This window comes from Bubalus bubalis, chromosome 22 (genome assembly GCF_019923935.1).
Source record: "Bubalus bubalis isolate 160015118507 breed Murrah chromosome 22, NDDB_SH_1, whole genome shotgun sequence".
Lineage (NCBI taxonomy): Eukaryota > Metazoa > Chordata > Mammalia > Artiodactyla > Bovidae > Bubalus > Bubalus bubalis.
In genome coordinates this window covers 38,950,660-38,964,031 of record NC_059178.1, presented here as the reverse complement: position 1 = coordinate 38,964,031, position 13,372 = coordinate 38,950,660, and the positions used below count along the sequence as shown (strand labels likewise).

Below are 13,372 nucleotides of genomic sequence, written 5' to 3'. Positions count from 1 at the left end.
GAAATGCTAACCAGTAAATCTAGTTAATATCCATCACCACACAGAGTTACAAATTTCAGTTTCCTTGTGGTGAAATGAAATCACTTTTTAAATAAAAAGGTGACAAATCTATTACTGTTCTCCTTCAACAAGAGGACTTTAATTTTCTATATCCTTTAAATATGTTAATGTTGGTTTTCTTTGATCTCTTGTAATTATAAATTCTTTGATTTTTCCTGCTTATTCAAAATTTCAATAAGTTTTCTAAAATAGTATCATTTGATATCATTCAGCCCCGAATGTCAAACAGAATTGTCTTTGGTTATAAATATGTCATTGGTCAGCCTGTACTCTTATAATCATGGTGAGACTGAAAGTTCATCTGCGTTTATAAAAACATCATGGCTGTTCAGCTTATGCTAATTACAAGAAGGTAGGCAGAAGGCTTTTGTTAAATGAGGAGAAGGTGGTAACAGGCTGTTCACTGTGATTCCTGATATTATTGCAAAATGGGCAACTCAGAATACACCGTTCAATTTAGTAGTGTCTCTAAGAGCATGCTAAATCTAAAGTTAGCTCCTTTCTTTCCCCCACAGCAAACTACCTTTTCCAGGCTTTTCTCCTCACAATACCTGAACATGTGTTTCCTGCTGAAGTGTAGCAGTACAGTTTAAACAGAAATTTTGTCTAGAATTAAGTCAGTATCTAATCCTATGTTCGTCACTGTCAAGGTGACTTGAGCAATTAAATTCTTTATTGAGCTCTATAAAACAGGAAAACTGATAGTCTTATTTTATGCCCAAGTCTGTTTTAAATATTGTAAAGGAAATAACTACCAAAATGATTTGTGTAATTAAGATGTTTAATGAGTCAAAGCAACTGGCATTACTCAGATGAATCCTTTTGTCTAAATCAATCAAAATAATTTAGTCTTTATTAGAAAGATGCCAATATCTTGACAAGTGTCTAAATAATAATGCTTTATAATTGCCAATAAATGCTTAATGACCTTGAATCCTTCAAGATAGCCAATAAATTCATAAATATCACTGTTATGATGATGGATTTCAACCCCAGAGGTAGAAATAAAGAAAGCTTAGTGAAAATCTCTTGGATATCAAATAGTGAATTGACATTATGAAGGAAAAAAGTCACAAGATATTGACTATAAAGACATCACAGGTGCTACAAAACAGAAGTCCTGAAGCCAAAGTAAAGTGAATTTTATTTGTTGTGATTCAATCTGGAAAATGTTGTTCATTCCATGGCGTTCATTAGAAAAAAATGAAAATAAGGCATTCTTCACAATGTGTAAAGCAGTGTAGGAATTAGTGATAGAAGGACGCTTCTGCTCGAGCTAGAAGTGGAAAAGCTGGGGAGGAGATGGCATTACTAGAGGCCAAGAGCCAGAGCTACCTGCCGGTAAACAGACATGCTTAGGATGCTTTCTGGCAGGAAGATGCTTCCTGGTGGCAGCTGGGATGTGGAGAAGACCCCCCCCACCCACCCTTTAAACAAAGTTGGAAACTGAGAGTTCTCCTGAATCCGAGGGGAACTGTGTGTGGGTGGGGGAAATAGGGATACTTAGGCATTTTCTTCTCCCCTCCTATCACTGCCAATACTTCCCATTGTTTAAACCAGTCATAAAACAAGGTCAAGGAAATCTGGGAAATGGTTTGCAAAGAAAAGGGGAAGATGGACTTGTGAGCAAACCAGTAAGTGACCCATGTAGAAGAGAAAGGAGTGTGTGGGGAGCCTTTCAGAATTCTTAGTATAGGATTTGCTTGTCAAGTCCCAGAAGCGCTGGGTGGCTCAGGTTTCTTGGAATTTCAGGAGGTTGGGCATGAAAGCTTCTGCTTCAGCAGTGAGTAGTCCTGGTTCACCCACTACAGGAGGGAGAGGGACATTTTTGAGAGCGGCAGGATTAAAAGAAAATATCACAGATCAGACACTCTAATCATTCGCCTCCAAGTTACTCTGAGAACCTGAGAATGAATTAGGTCTAGATAATTGTAGGATTTCTTCCTCTACACACACTTTCAAGACAACAATACACTTCTTCACCTGCTTGCTAATGGCTAAAAATACCAAGAGAAGCCTTTCATTCCACAATTAGAGATAAAAGGTTTCAATTACAAGTGTCTAGCTCAAGTAGCATTTTCCTGTGGGGGAATTTCAGTCAAGGGATAATCAATCTGTCAATCTATTTCTCAGTAAAATGACTTGGAGAGCCCGTTTGCACACAGATAGCTCGAGGAGTTGCCATGAGGACAGGGAAAAGAACACAAGGGACCCCAGGAACAAGATTAGAAGAATTTGACAATCTTTCCTGGACAACACTCTTTGCCTACCATGTAAGCAAAATCAGACAATGATTTGAGCACATATGAACATGTAGTTGGTACACAGCTCTGGTTTATGGGCAGAATAAAGGTTCTTGATTTTGCAAATGTACTCTTGACCTTGCTTGGTAAAGCCCTTCTTGCCTAAGAGTTTGTTAAAGTAATCAAAGTGATCTTTTTCCCAAAAATAACATCTTTGGTTATTCAACACATATTGATATAAGCTCTTCGGGAAAAAAACATATCCTTTTAGAAGTCTTTTAAAAAGTGAAGCCGACTGGCTCTGGGTTTTTTGTGACATTTTGATTAGTTTTGATAAGGGAAAGAATATTTGGCTGGTCTCTTTTTCTAAAAATTTCCTAGAGATTTGTTAAATGACATTAAAATGTGCTTAGATTCTGTCTTACTGAGCTCAGATTTGGGGGCTGTCAATCATATTCAGTTCCCTTGTTATTACCACCCACAATTCCATATTCAACCAGTTAGTTGTGGGAGATAATCTACGTTAATTAATGGTCCCAGAACTCATGTAAGAGAACTGCTTCTTGATCTCCTGCCCCTGACCACGATAAAAGAAACCAGCATTTCTGATTCTTATTGAGTTAGAATTTTTTAGTGCCCAAGTGAATCTGTGTTGTTAACTATCTACCCAGGAGATTCTGGAGCAATTAAAGTTGGAGAAACACTGATCCACACCAATCATTGAGTATATTTGAATAATTTTAAGTGGTATTACCTATCCTGATACACCATAGACATTCCTTTATGTTTGTCATTGTATCCATTTTCTGTTGCTGTCAAAAGTTGAGGCAAGTTCAACTAGGTTATAAGCTCAGGGTATCACAAAGGCTAAAATCAAGGGGTCAGCCTGTCTAACCTCTTATCTGGAAATTCTGGTAAAGAATGTACTAGAGAGTTTATTCAAGTAGTAGGCAGAGGTTAGTTCCTTACGGTTGTGGGGCTGAGATTGTTGTGGGGTTTTCTCATCAGTTGTCCACCCTACTCCTTATCACTGCTTGCATTCTTTTGTATGTGACCTCACCTTATAGACGACATCAACTTTGTATAAAGCACTATACACACACACACACAAACACACACATGTGTATATGTATACGTATATATCCATACATGTATAATTTTCACTTATCTGTAGCTGAAATTTAGCCTTTTATTGTGCTGTGAATATAATCAGTAAAACACAGTATTCACAGTAACTGTTGACTTCATCAGCAAAATAAATCAGATATTTTCAAATTACATTGCGATTATAAAAAATACTAATACATATAATTTTCTGTAAAATGTCTGTTTTTTTGAAACCCTAAATAAGCTAATGTGTAAGCATGAAAGTCATAGTTTATAATAACTTATTTAGATAATTAAGAATCCATTGATAAGTCATGAATGACCATTTTTTTTAAATGGGTCCTTTTAGAATTGGGAGAAAGTTTTATTGATCAGTTGACAGTGACTCTAAGGTAGGGGTAGAGATAGGCTTTTAACAGACTAAACTCACATAATCAGTTGGCGTCTCCAAGTACCTCCCTTGGGAGAACCATCAGTAATTTTATGTGATCCAAAAAAGGAATATACAATAAAATATCCACAACTTGCTGAAACATACATTTCCCTGTCTTAGTCTGTAGAAATGTAGAATGTACTCAGTTCTCTGTCCTCTTCTAGTTCTTTCCTGCCTATATTTCTTTTTCTCATATGCTCTCTGAACTAGAATAACCTACGCCATCACCAATATGTATCTATGTGTATTTTACCTCCTTCAGATTGCACCTCTTGTAACTGTTACCATCCTCACCCTCCATGATGTATAAGCAACTTTTCTCTCTGAAAACCTTGTTTACTCATTGTGCCTTGTATGAAACTTATGTGGGACAAATGCTGTTTTCTGACTTGCGCTGTAATTCTTTTGTTATAGTCAAGTTAAGAACAAATTCTACATGGAGTCTCTCTGGACTCACAATCCCAGAAAGAGTGTCTAACACACAATAGGTTTTTGGTTAAGTTAAACTTTGTAAACAAAGTGATATAAAGAAATGCATATCATCTCCTCATTCGTGGCTCTGAATTAGTTTTCTTTAATTATTGTGCTGAGGTTAGTGATATCCTTTGGAACATATAGCTTATTTCTGTGCCTTCACTATCTTGCTCCTGTAATTAGAGACTGTCTTTGCAATGACATGGTCTGAATTCGGAGCTCCCAGACTGGGATAACACCCTTCTATAGAATTAATTTACTTGAAAACTGAATCTGCTTGTTATTTTCTTACTCCCAATATCAGTTTGATCATTTTAGAATCAATGTCCTTTAACCTTTCAGTAGTAGTTATGCATGCATATGTAACACACATACGAATTTATCTGCATCAGTGAACTTCTCTTAGTCGGAATGTTTTGATTTCAAAATGTAGTCAGAGGACTAGAGATAGGAGACTATATTGCATTTGGAGGCAAACATTAAAAACTTTTTTGGGCCCTAGGAGCATCCGACCTGCATTTTAGGACTAAATTTCCAAGTATTAAAATTAAAATGAGGATGGTATATATTTTTCCTATTCATTTTGCCCAAGGCACTTTGCCTAAAGGCCATAATGAAGAGCTACTAAAAGTGAGTGAGAAAGTAGGTCAGGTGCTTTGGGATATTTCAAACATATATATATCATATTATTAATATTTTATATATAAAAGATAGATATACATATATGTGTATATAGAGATATATTTAAATATACCCACAGCCATATACCACACATACTGTTATAGGTTAATTCATTTTATATAGGGAAAACAAACTATTGACTGGTGTTGATGAACCTACTTCGCACAAAATTCTGGTGGAGATGTTAGAAACAATTTAAACAATATTTCTAGAATCTGTACTAACTTGTGGAGAAAATGAGGAGTGGGGAAGGAGAAAGAAGGAAATAGCCTGCTACCCATGTTAGTGTTATAGACAAGAGCCACAGCCAAGCTCAGGTGGACAGCCCCTTTCACAATACTAAATCCATCCCACCAAAACCTCAGTGCAAATGCAACTCAAATATCCAACTGCCCTCTGATGTCACTAGATTCCACACTACCTGTCATCATATTCCACTTTCTCCTTTGTTGCTAAGCACCCTGGGCACTCTTAATTTCCAAAGCTCCAGGTGCTGTTTTTCCTTGGGACTCAAATACAGTTTTTGGTTCCAGTGCTATGGTACCCAGACTGAAACTTGAGAGGAGCACCATCATTCTGGGCCTGTGAACGTAATGATCATAGCTACAGATCTAAAGATTACACTCTGTGTCTAGCAGCCTGGTACCCACACGCCTGCAGCCACTGAGGATGGAGCAAACTCTGCTGGGTAAGAAAGCAGGTTTCCCCTGTAAAGCAGTAATCTGATGTGAATTGTTACAATTAACAGGAGTCTCAGATTTATGGTCTATAATTCTGAAAAAATTATCTTTAAGAGAGAATGAAAACGATGAATGTGGTTTTATGAAAGTAGGTAATAAAAAATGGTTAATGAATCCTCAGTTTAATGTCTGTTCACTTTTTTATGTTAAATTTTTCTAATATAGACATCAAAAACTTTGTTTTAAATTTTGATTTCTGAAACAGTTGCATGTGAAATCGATTCTTTTACCATTTACAAGATAAAATATGTGAATATGTATTTGATACAAATGGGTAAATAATTTGTCCTTCATGAAACATGATTTACTGAGGAACTGAAATATGTAAAGCTGTTGAATTTAGTTACCTTGGTAACATCTGGAGTGAACCACTCTCTCTAAAAATATTTTCTTTCTTTATTGTTTATGCTTTGTACTGAAATTATATATACATGACATTTATTAAAGAGTCTCTTGATAAATGCTAACCCTTCTTTTATCTGAAAAATGAATAAATGATATATTTTTATTAATATGTATGATGATATCAGATTAAAATTACAGATATAGCATGTTTGACTATAATTGACATTGGATTTGTTCTATGCAAATATAGATTTAGTTTTTAAAAATATCTTTGAGGTTATATTTTTTAATGTAATGATAAAAATTTCTTACATTAAATATTATTTTTGAAGGGATTCAAGTACACAAATGTAAAATCACAATTTTCTTCATGAATTAAATAATTGGACTTGAATCAGTCCATTATACTTTTCTTTGGATTTCTTAGAAATAAATAAATAGAAATAACTTTTCATACTTTAGCATAACCATATGACTTAGCATAACCATATGACTTAGCATAGAAGGACATTCTTAAAATTCAAAATTACTTACATAATAACTTATTATATAATAATTATATTAATTATTATTAATTAATAATTATATAATAACTTATATCCTAATATTGTTTCTCAAACATTGGATAGTTCATTGTTAAACGAATGTTATTGATTTCTCAAATTAATAGTTGTGGAAAACACTACACATATTACTTACGGCCAGTTTCCTAAATTCTCTTGTTTTTTCACCAAATGAGGTCCTTTTTTGAATGGGTACATAAACAGAGTAATTCCTTATCCTGCAAACTCATTTTCATTTTCTTGCAGAATATGTTCAGAGAATTGCTTAAAAATACTATTTTGTTGAAAATTAAACTGAATGCCCTTTGTTTCTGTTTTTTACTAGAGTGAGAAACCTAGACGTTTTCCTAGCCCTGTATCTAACCATTAGCAATCTTACCTCTTCTTTTTTTTTTTATTTTTATCGAAATATAGTTGATTTTCAAGTATGCATTAGTTTCAGGTATACAGCAGAATGATTCAGTTATACATACACATATGTTCATTTTTTCAGATATTTTTCCCATTTAGGTTATTACAGAACATTGAGTAGAGTTCCCCTTTGCTGTATAGTAGGACCTTGTTGGTTATCTATTCATTATATATAGTAGTGTATGTATGTTAATCCTGAGCTCCTGATTTATCCCTCCCTCCAATGTTTCGCCTTTGATAACTGTATGTTTGTTTTACATATCTTTTCTATTCTAAAATATTTTTAGTCACCCCCCTCTTACTCTGCACTGCTGCTGTTTTACTTAGGGTTTGTTGAGCTTTCAACCAGCTGACTTAGATGACTTCTGCATCTCCTAAGGGTCCCCCCAACTTTCAGATTGTTGCCTTCATACCATTCTCCTCATCAAAGACAGTTATCTCTTTAAAACTTTTTTTTTTTTCACATCACTTCCCACAGTTAATTAAAATTACTTTTGTTTGCTCTCAAGATAAAATCCAAGTCCTTTGATGCACAAAACACTTCTTTTCCTCCCTTTTTAGGTTTCCCTTTCATCAGTGTCTCTTTAGTACTCAGCTCTATGCTCTCATTTCTCATGGGCCTGCATATTCTTTCCTCTGTGACTACACCTGACAATTTTTAGTGGGCAAGGCTCTTCCTCAGTTTCTTCACCTGATTAAAGCTTTGGAATTCAACTCCAATGCCACCTTCTCTAGAAAACCTTCTGGATATCTTGATCCCTTGTTTTGGATCCCTTGGTCCTTTTTTTGCTCTGTATTTTAGCTTCATCTTTATTTTTCTGTTACTAAATTATCTGTGAACTCTTTGAAGGCACCAGATTCTCTATTGGCCAAATATTTTACCCGCTTTTGGCCAAAAACAGGCACTCAGTAAATGTTTGTTGAATAAATAAACTAACAGGTGAGTTATACCACTCCTTCAGAATGTAAACATTATTTCCATGATTTCAATTGATTCAGTTCAGTTCAGTTCAGTCGCTCAGTTGTGTCCAACCCTTTGTGACCCCATGAATCGCAGCATGCCAGGCCTCTCTGTCCCTCACCATCTCCCAGAGTTTGCCCAAGTTCAGGTCCATTGAATCAGTGATGCCATCCTTGAAAGTATTCAATTCAGTTCAGTTCAGTTCAGTGGCTCAGTCGTGTCCGACTCTTTGTGACCCCATGAATCGCAGCACGCCAGGCCTCCCTGTCCATCACCAACTCCTGGAGTTCACTCAGACTCACGTCCATCGAGTCAGTGATGCCATCCAGCCATCTCATCCTCTGTCGTCCACTTTTCCTCCTGCCCCCAATCCCTCCCAGCATCAGAGTCTTTTCCAATGAGTCAACTCTTCGCATGAGGTGGCCAAAGTACTGGAGTTTCAGCTTTAGCATCATTCCTTCCAAAGAAATCCCAGGGCTGATCTCCTTCAGAATGGACTGGTTGGATCTCCTTGCAGTCCAAGGGACTCTCAAGAGTCTTCTCCAACACCACAGTTCAAAAGTATCAATTCTTCAATTGATTAGAAGATGTCAAATATTTCATTGTACTCTACAAAAGGAAAGCAAACTTGAGAATATCGGAAATCAAACAAAAAATTCACAAAAAGTCACAGATATTTACATGGTTTCATCAGCAACTCTGCCCTAAAGGAAGCAGTTTAATACCTTTCTCAGTCATAATCCTTTAAAATGAATAGCAAATTCTTACTATGAATATAAAGAAGAAATTAAGAGAAACAGAATTTTATTGTTTAGGTAAACTTTATTTTTCTTTGCTCTCAGTACATTGATAATTTTCTTCTAACCGATTTTCTTCTGTATTTTAAAGCCAGAAAAGTTTTCTTCGTTCTGCTTCTTCTCCTTCCCTGTTTCTTCTATAATTATTCCATTTTTGTTATTAGAAAATTATATATTATATGTTATAAATGATATACCTTATAGTACATTGTGAATTCTATATAGAGTAGATAATAGAGAATATGTTAGAAAATCCAGTGCCGTACTGTTATGACAATATCAATATTAACATTTTAGAGTACAACTTTTCAGTCTTTTTGTTCTTGTATTTATATTTTCTTTTCACAAAATTTGGGTCATATTGACCACACTTTTCTGTAACTAGCTTTTTCCATTTAGTGCCTCTTGAATCACATTTTCCTGCATATTTAAAATGGGATATTGACTAATTCCATAATATTCTAAATATTCCAACATACATTAAGCTAAATTTCTATTTTTGATAATCTGTATAATTCCTAAAATTTTGTATTATTGATATAAGCAACACTGATTTCAGTGTCTTTTTATCTGCAGAAAGATGTGAGCAATGATTAAACCCCTTAGGCTTTAAAGCCTTTATAATGGCTGAGCAAAGTTTCTGAGTACTTTTGATGTTTCCGATGCATATTAAACCCCCATAAAGCTTGTACTAGTATATAACCCTCTAGCAGGGTGGACAATGCTCTCATCAGAGAGTTTTCACCGAATCTGGATAGTCTCACTGAAAAAAAAACAAAAACTACTTGTAAAATAATTGGCAATTATGTTTTTTAATTTACTTTTCTTTGAGATTGCATTTGCAATTGAATGGTTTGTTTTGTCTTCAGATTATTTTATCTTCTATTTATTTTATACTTCTTGTGCTTACGTATGCCTACTAGGTTAAAAATGATACAGGCTACTTCACAAGTTTGTTGCTAAGGATAAACTGCACATTATATGTAAAATTAGTTAGTACCATGCCAAGCCCAGAATAGGAGCTCAATAAATGTTTGTTGAAGTAGAAACTTATCCGCGTATCAGTTAAAATCAAAATATAAATTTTTCCTTTGCAACAGATGATTCTGCCACAGAGAGCTTCAATGGCAACGAGACTCTGGGGCACAGTTCGATTGCTTCAGGGGGAACACACAGCAGGGAGATGGGCGACCCCAACTGTGACGGCAAAACTGGGCTGGAGCAGGACGAGCAGCCACTGAACCTGAGCGACAGTCCCCTCTCAGCACAGCTGACTGCGGAATACAGGATAGATGACCACAGCACTAATGGAAAAAACAAATATAAGAACCTTCTAATTTCCGACCTCAAGATGGAACGAGAAGCGAGAGAAAATGGAAGCAAGGTACGCTCATGTTAACGATTGTCAATGAATTTTTAAGTTGGTCATGAAAGTCACAAAGAAATACTTATACAAGAAATGAAGACCGCTGTCACTAGAAGCCCAAGAGTGGGTTACCAAGAAATTGCCAACTATAGACACTGTGTGTCCATGTTCCATGAACAGAATAGATTTCAGGTATAGCAGTGAGTGAAATGGATCCTTTCTCATGCAGAGTGGTAGGTTTTTATACATGGAATCACTTGATTTAACGTGCCTCACTTATATACTCTTACTTCTTTGTCTTTGGGAGTTTGTTGAGCTCAGGTGTGAAAGTTTAGCTCTGAGGACACTATTTGGACTATAAAAAGATCACTTCTAGTTTCACCTGGATAGGATAGGTATATGTAGCAATAAAATTTCAATTAAATTCTTAAGTTTGCTTTAGAGACCTAGTACCTTTGATCCATAACTTACTTCATGCACATAGACAAAATGTGTCAGTTTTATGGATGAAACATACAGATTAAATAACTCCTTGAACAGTTTTCTCTAAATTATATTATGCAAAAGACATGTGCAGATGTATTATCGACATTTATAGATTCTTTATATTAGTATAAATTGCAATCTTCCCCATTCCCAATGGATTTACTCATTAAAAGTGAAGCTATATTTCTATCATTTTGAGATAATTCATGTTGATGATTTTGCTCTATACGTTTTGATGGTATACTTTTATACATATGCGGATATTTATAGCACGTATGTTTTCAGGCTCCCCGGCTCCCCCGCTCTCACTTCTAAGTTAGAGTTGTGGAATTGGTCTTTTGAAATAGATCCTGAAAGCAAAATGTCTTAATCTGGATTAATTTCTGAATTTGCTAAGGCATTATGCTTCCTAAATTGGCTCTATTTAAATCCTCTTGCCTGCCTGAGGGTGTGTTGTTTTATCCTCTTTTAAGCAAGTCACTAGACATTATCAGACACTTAAGCACTTTTGCCTGAGGGAGGCTGTTACAACTTTTGCATTGGTAAATGCACAGTACTGTCTTTAGTGGATTAAAGCCATATCATACAAACACAGATGATTTTATGTTCACTAACATTATAAGAATCACTGTGTTATATTTTACAGGACAAAATAACCCTTAAGTTTCCCTGCCCTCCACATAACCCTGTCTTTATAAAACTTATTCAGGAAATGTCCTTTTAATGCTATATATCTGCTTAAGAGTTTTTTTTTTTTCCCCAAAAAATCATCCAGTGGTTTGCTCTTCTCCTATTTCCCTCCTTGTTCAATATTACTATGGGAACTATGCTTGTTAAAATATGTTCTTCCGTTCGTTAAACAAATGAATTTACTTTTCTACCTCTATTAAAATGGGATTATAAAAAGCACAGATTGATTAACCTGTAAAGAATAAGATAGGAAAAGGGTTCCAGAGAGAAGACACCTCAGAGGAGGAATGTTTAATGGTTTGATAAAAGAACAGCCTCTGCAGCTGACTAAGAAGTAACCAGAGAGACAGGAAAAATCAGAAGGGCATCACATAAGGAAGCTAAATCCACCTTTCAAGAAAGAGAATGGTCAGCTCTGATGGACACTGCTGAGGAATTAAAGCAGATCAAGTAGAAAAATAACTGAATTCGTAAGATAGCTGTGGCAGCATGTTGCGAGCAGAATCCAGAGGGACTTTCTTCAAAAAGAATGTATTAAATACCTGTTATATTAGCAGCAACAAGTAGATAGTAGAGACAAGTCAGAGAGAGAAGAGTCTTTATTCATAAGGCTGTTGATACAGCCACTAAGAGTATGTGTATAACCGAGCCCAAGCTCTTATTGCTCACCACATAAGAGGCCAATAAGTCAAGGTACTGGGGTTAGGAGTAGAATTTTCATTTCGAAAGCCGGTAGACCCAGAAGATGGTTTACCAGTGTTCCAAAGAACAGTCTTACCCAGGGTAGAATTCAGGCTTCTTTTATGCTCAAAGGGAAAGGGGTGTGGTTGGTCACTGCAGACTTCTTTGTGTGGGAATCCTTTATTCTTGCATCTGTCCAGGTAGGTCTCGTTCACAGTATTCCTGTAAACCCTGTTCTGCAACTTTTTATCTCTATATGAATGAAAAAGTATTATACATTTAAAGGGCAGAGGCTTGAGAATGCGTGATCCTGTATATTTCAGGCCATAGGCAACGTTTTTAACTTGTTGTTCAGTCACTCAGTTGTTTTTTATTCTTTTCAACCCAATAAACTGCAACACACCAGGCTTCCGTGTCCTTCACCATCTCCCAGAGCTTGATCAAACTCATGTTCATTGAGTCAGTGATGCCATTCAACCATCTCATCCTCTGTCATCCCCTTTTCCTCCTGCCTTCAATCTTTCCCAGCATCAGGTCTTCTCTAATGAGTCAGCTCTTTGCATCAGGTGGTCAAAGTTTGGAGCTTCAGCTTCAGCATCAGTCCTTCCAGTGAATATTAAGGACTGATTTTCTTTAGCATTGACTTATTTGATCTCCTTGCAGTTCAAGGAACTGTCAAAGGTCTTCTCCAACACTGCAGCTCAAAAGCATCAATTATTCAGTGTTCAGCCTTCTTTATGGTCCCACTCTCACATCCATACATGATACAGGAAAAACCATTGCTTTGACTAGATGGACCTTTGTTGGCAAAGTAATGTCTCTGCTTTTTAATACACTGTGTATGTTTTTCATATCTTTTCTTCCAAGGTGCAAGTGTCTTAATTTCATGGCTGCAGTCACCACCTGCAGTGATTTTGGGCCCAAGAAAATAAAGTCTGTCATTGTTTCCACTGTTTCCCCATCTATTTCCCATGAAGTGATGGGACCAGATGCCATGATCTTCATTTTTTGAATGTTGCATTTTAAGCCAGCTTTTTCACTCTCCTCTTTCACCTTCATCAAGAGGCTTTTTAGTTCCTCTTCACTTTCTGCCATAAGGGTGGTGTCATCTGCATATCTGAGCTTATTGATACTTCTCCTGGCAATCTTGATTCCAGCCTATGCTTCATCCAGCCTGGATTTTCAAATCATGTACTCTGCATATAAGTTAAATAATCAAGGTGACCATATATAGCCGTGGCATACTCCTTTCCCAGTTTGGAACTAGTCCGTTGTTCCATGTCCGGTTCTAACTGTTGCTTCTTGACCTGCATACAAGTTTCACAGGAGGTAGG

The 13,372-nt window shown here is 36.1% G+C and overlaps 1 protein-coding gene across 10 annotated transcripts in view; it reads left to right on the top strand.

Annotated features, from left to right (window-relative positions):
• The window catches only part of NOL4 (nucleolar protein 4), a 563,001-nt gene that overhangs the window by 336,518 nt on the left and 213,111 nt on the right, over positions 1-13,372 (top strand). For 8 of the 10 annotated variants that reach the window (XM_044934428.2, XM_006066107.4, XM_006066102.4 and 5 more), the window contains one exon: positions 9,916-10,199. In XM_044934428.2, coding sequence (XP_044790363.2) covers positions 9,916-10,199 — 284 coding nt within the window. Of the gene's footprint in view, positions 1-5,542; positions 5,687-9,915; positions 10,200-13,372 lie in introns of those variants that run through there. The other 2 variants (XM_025273156.3, XM_044934427.2) reach the window with 2 other exon arrangements.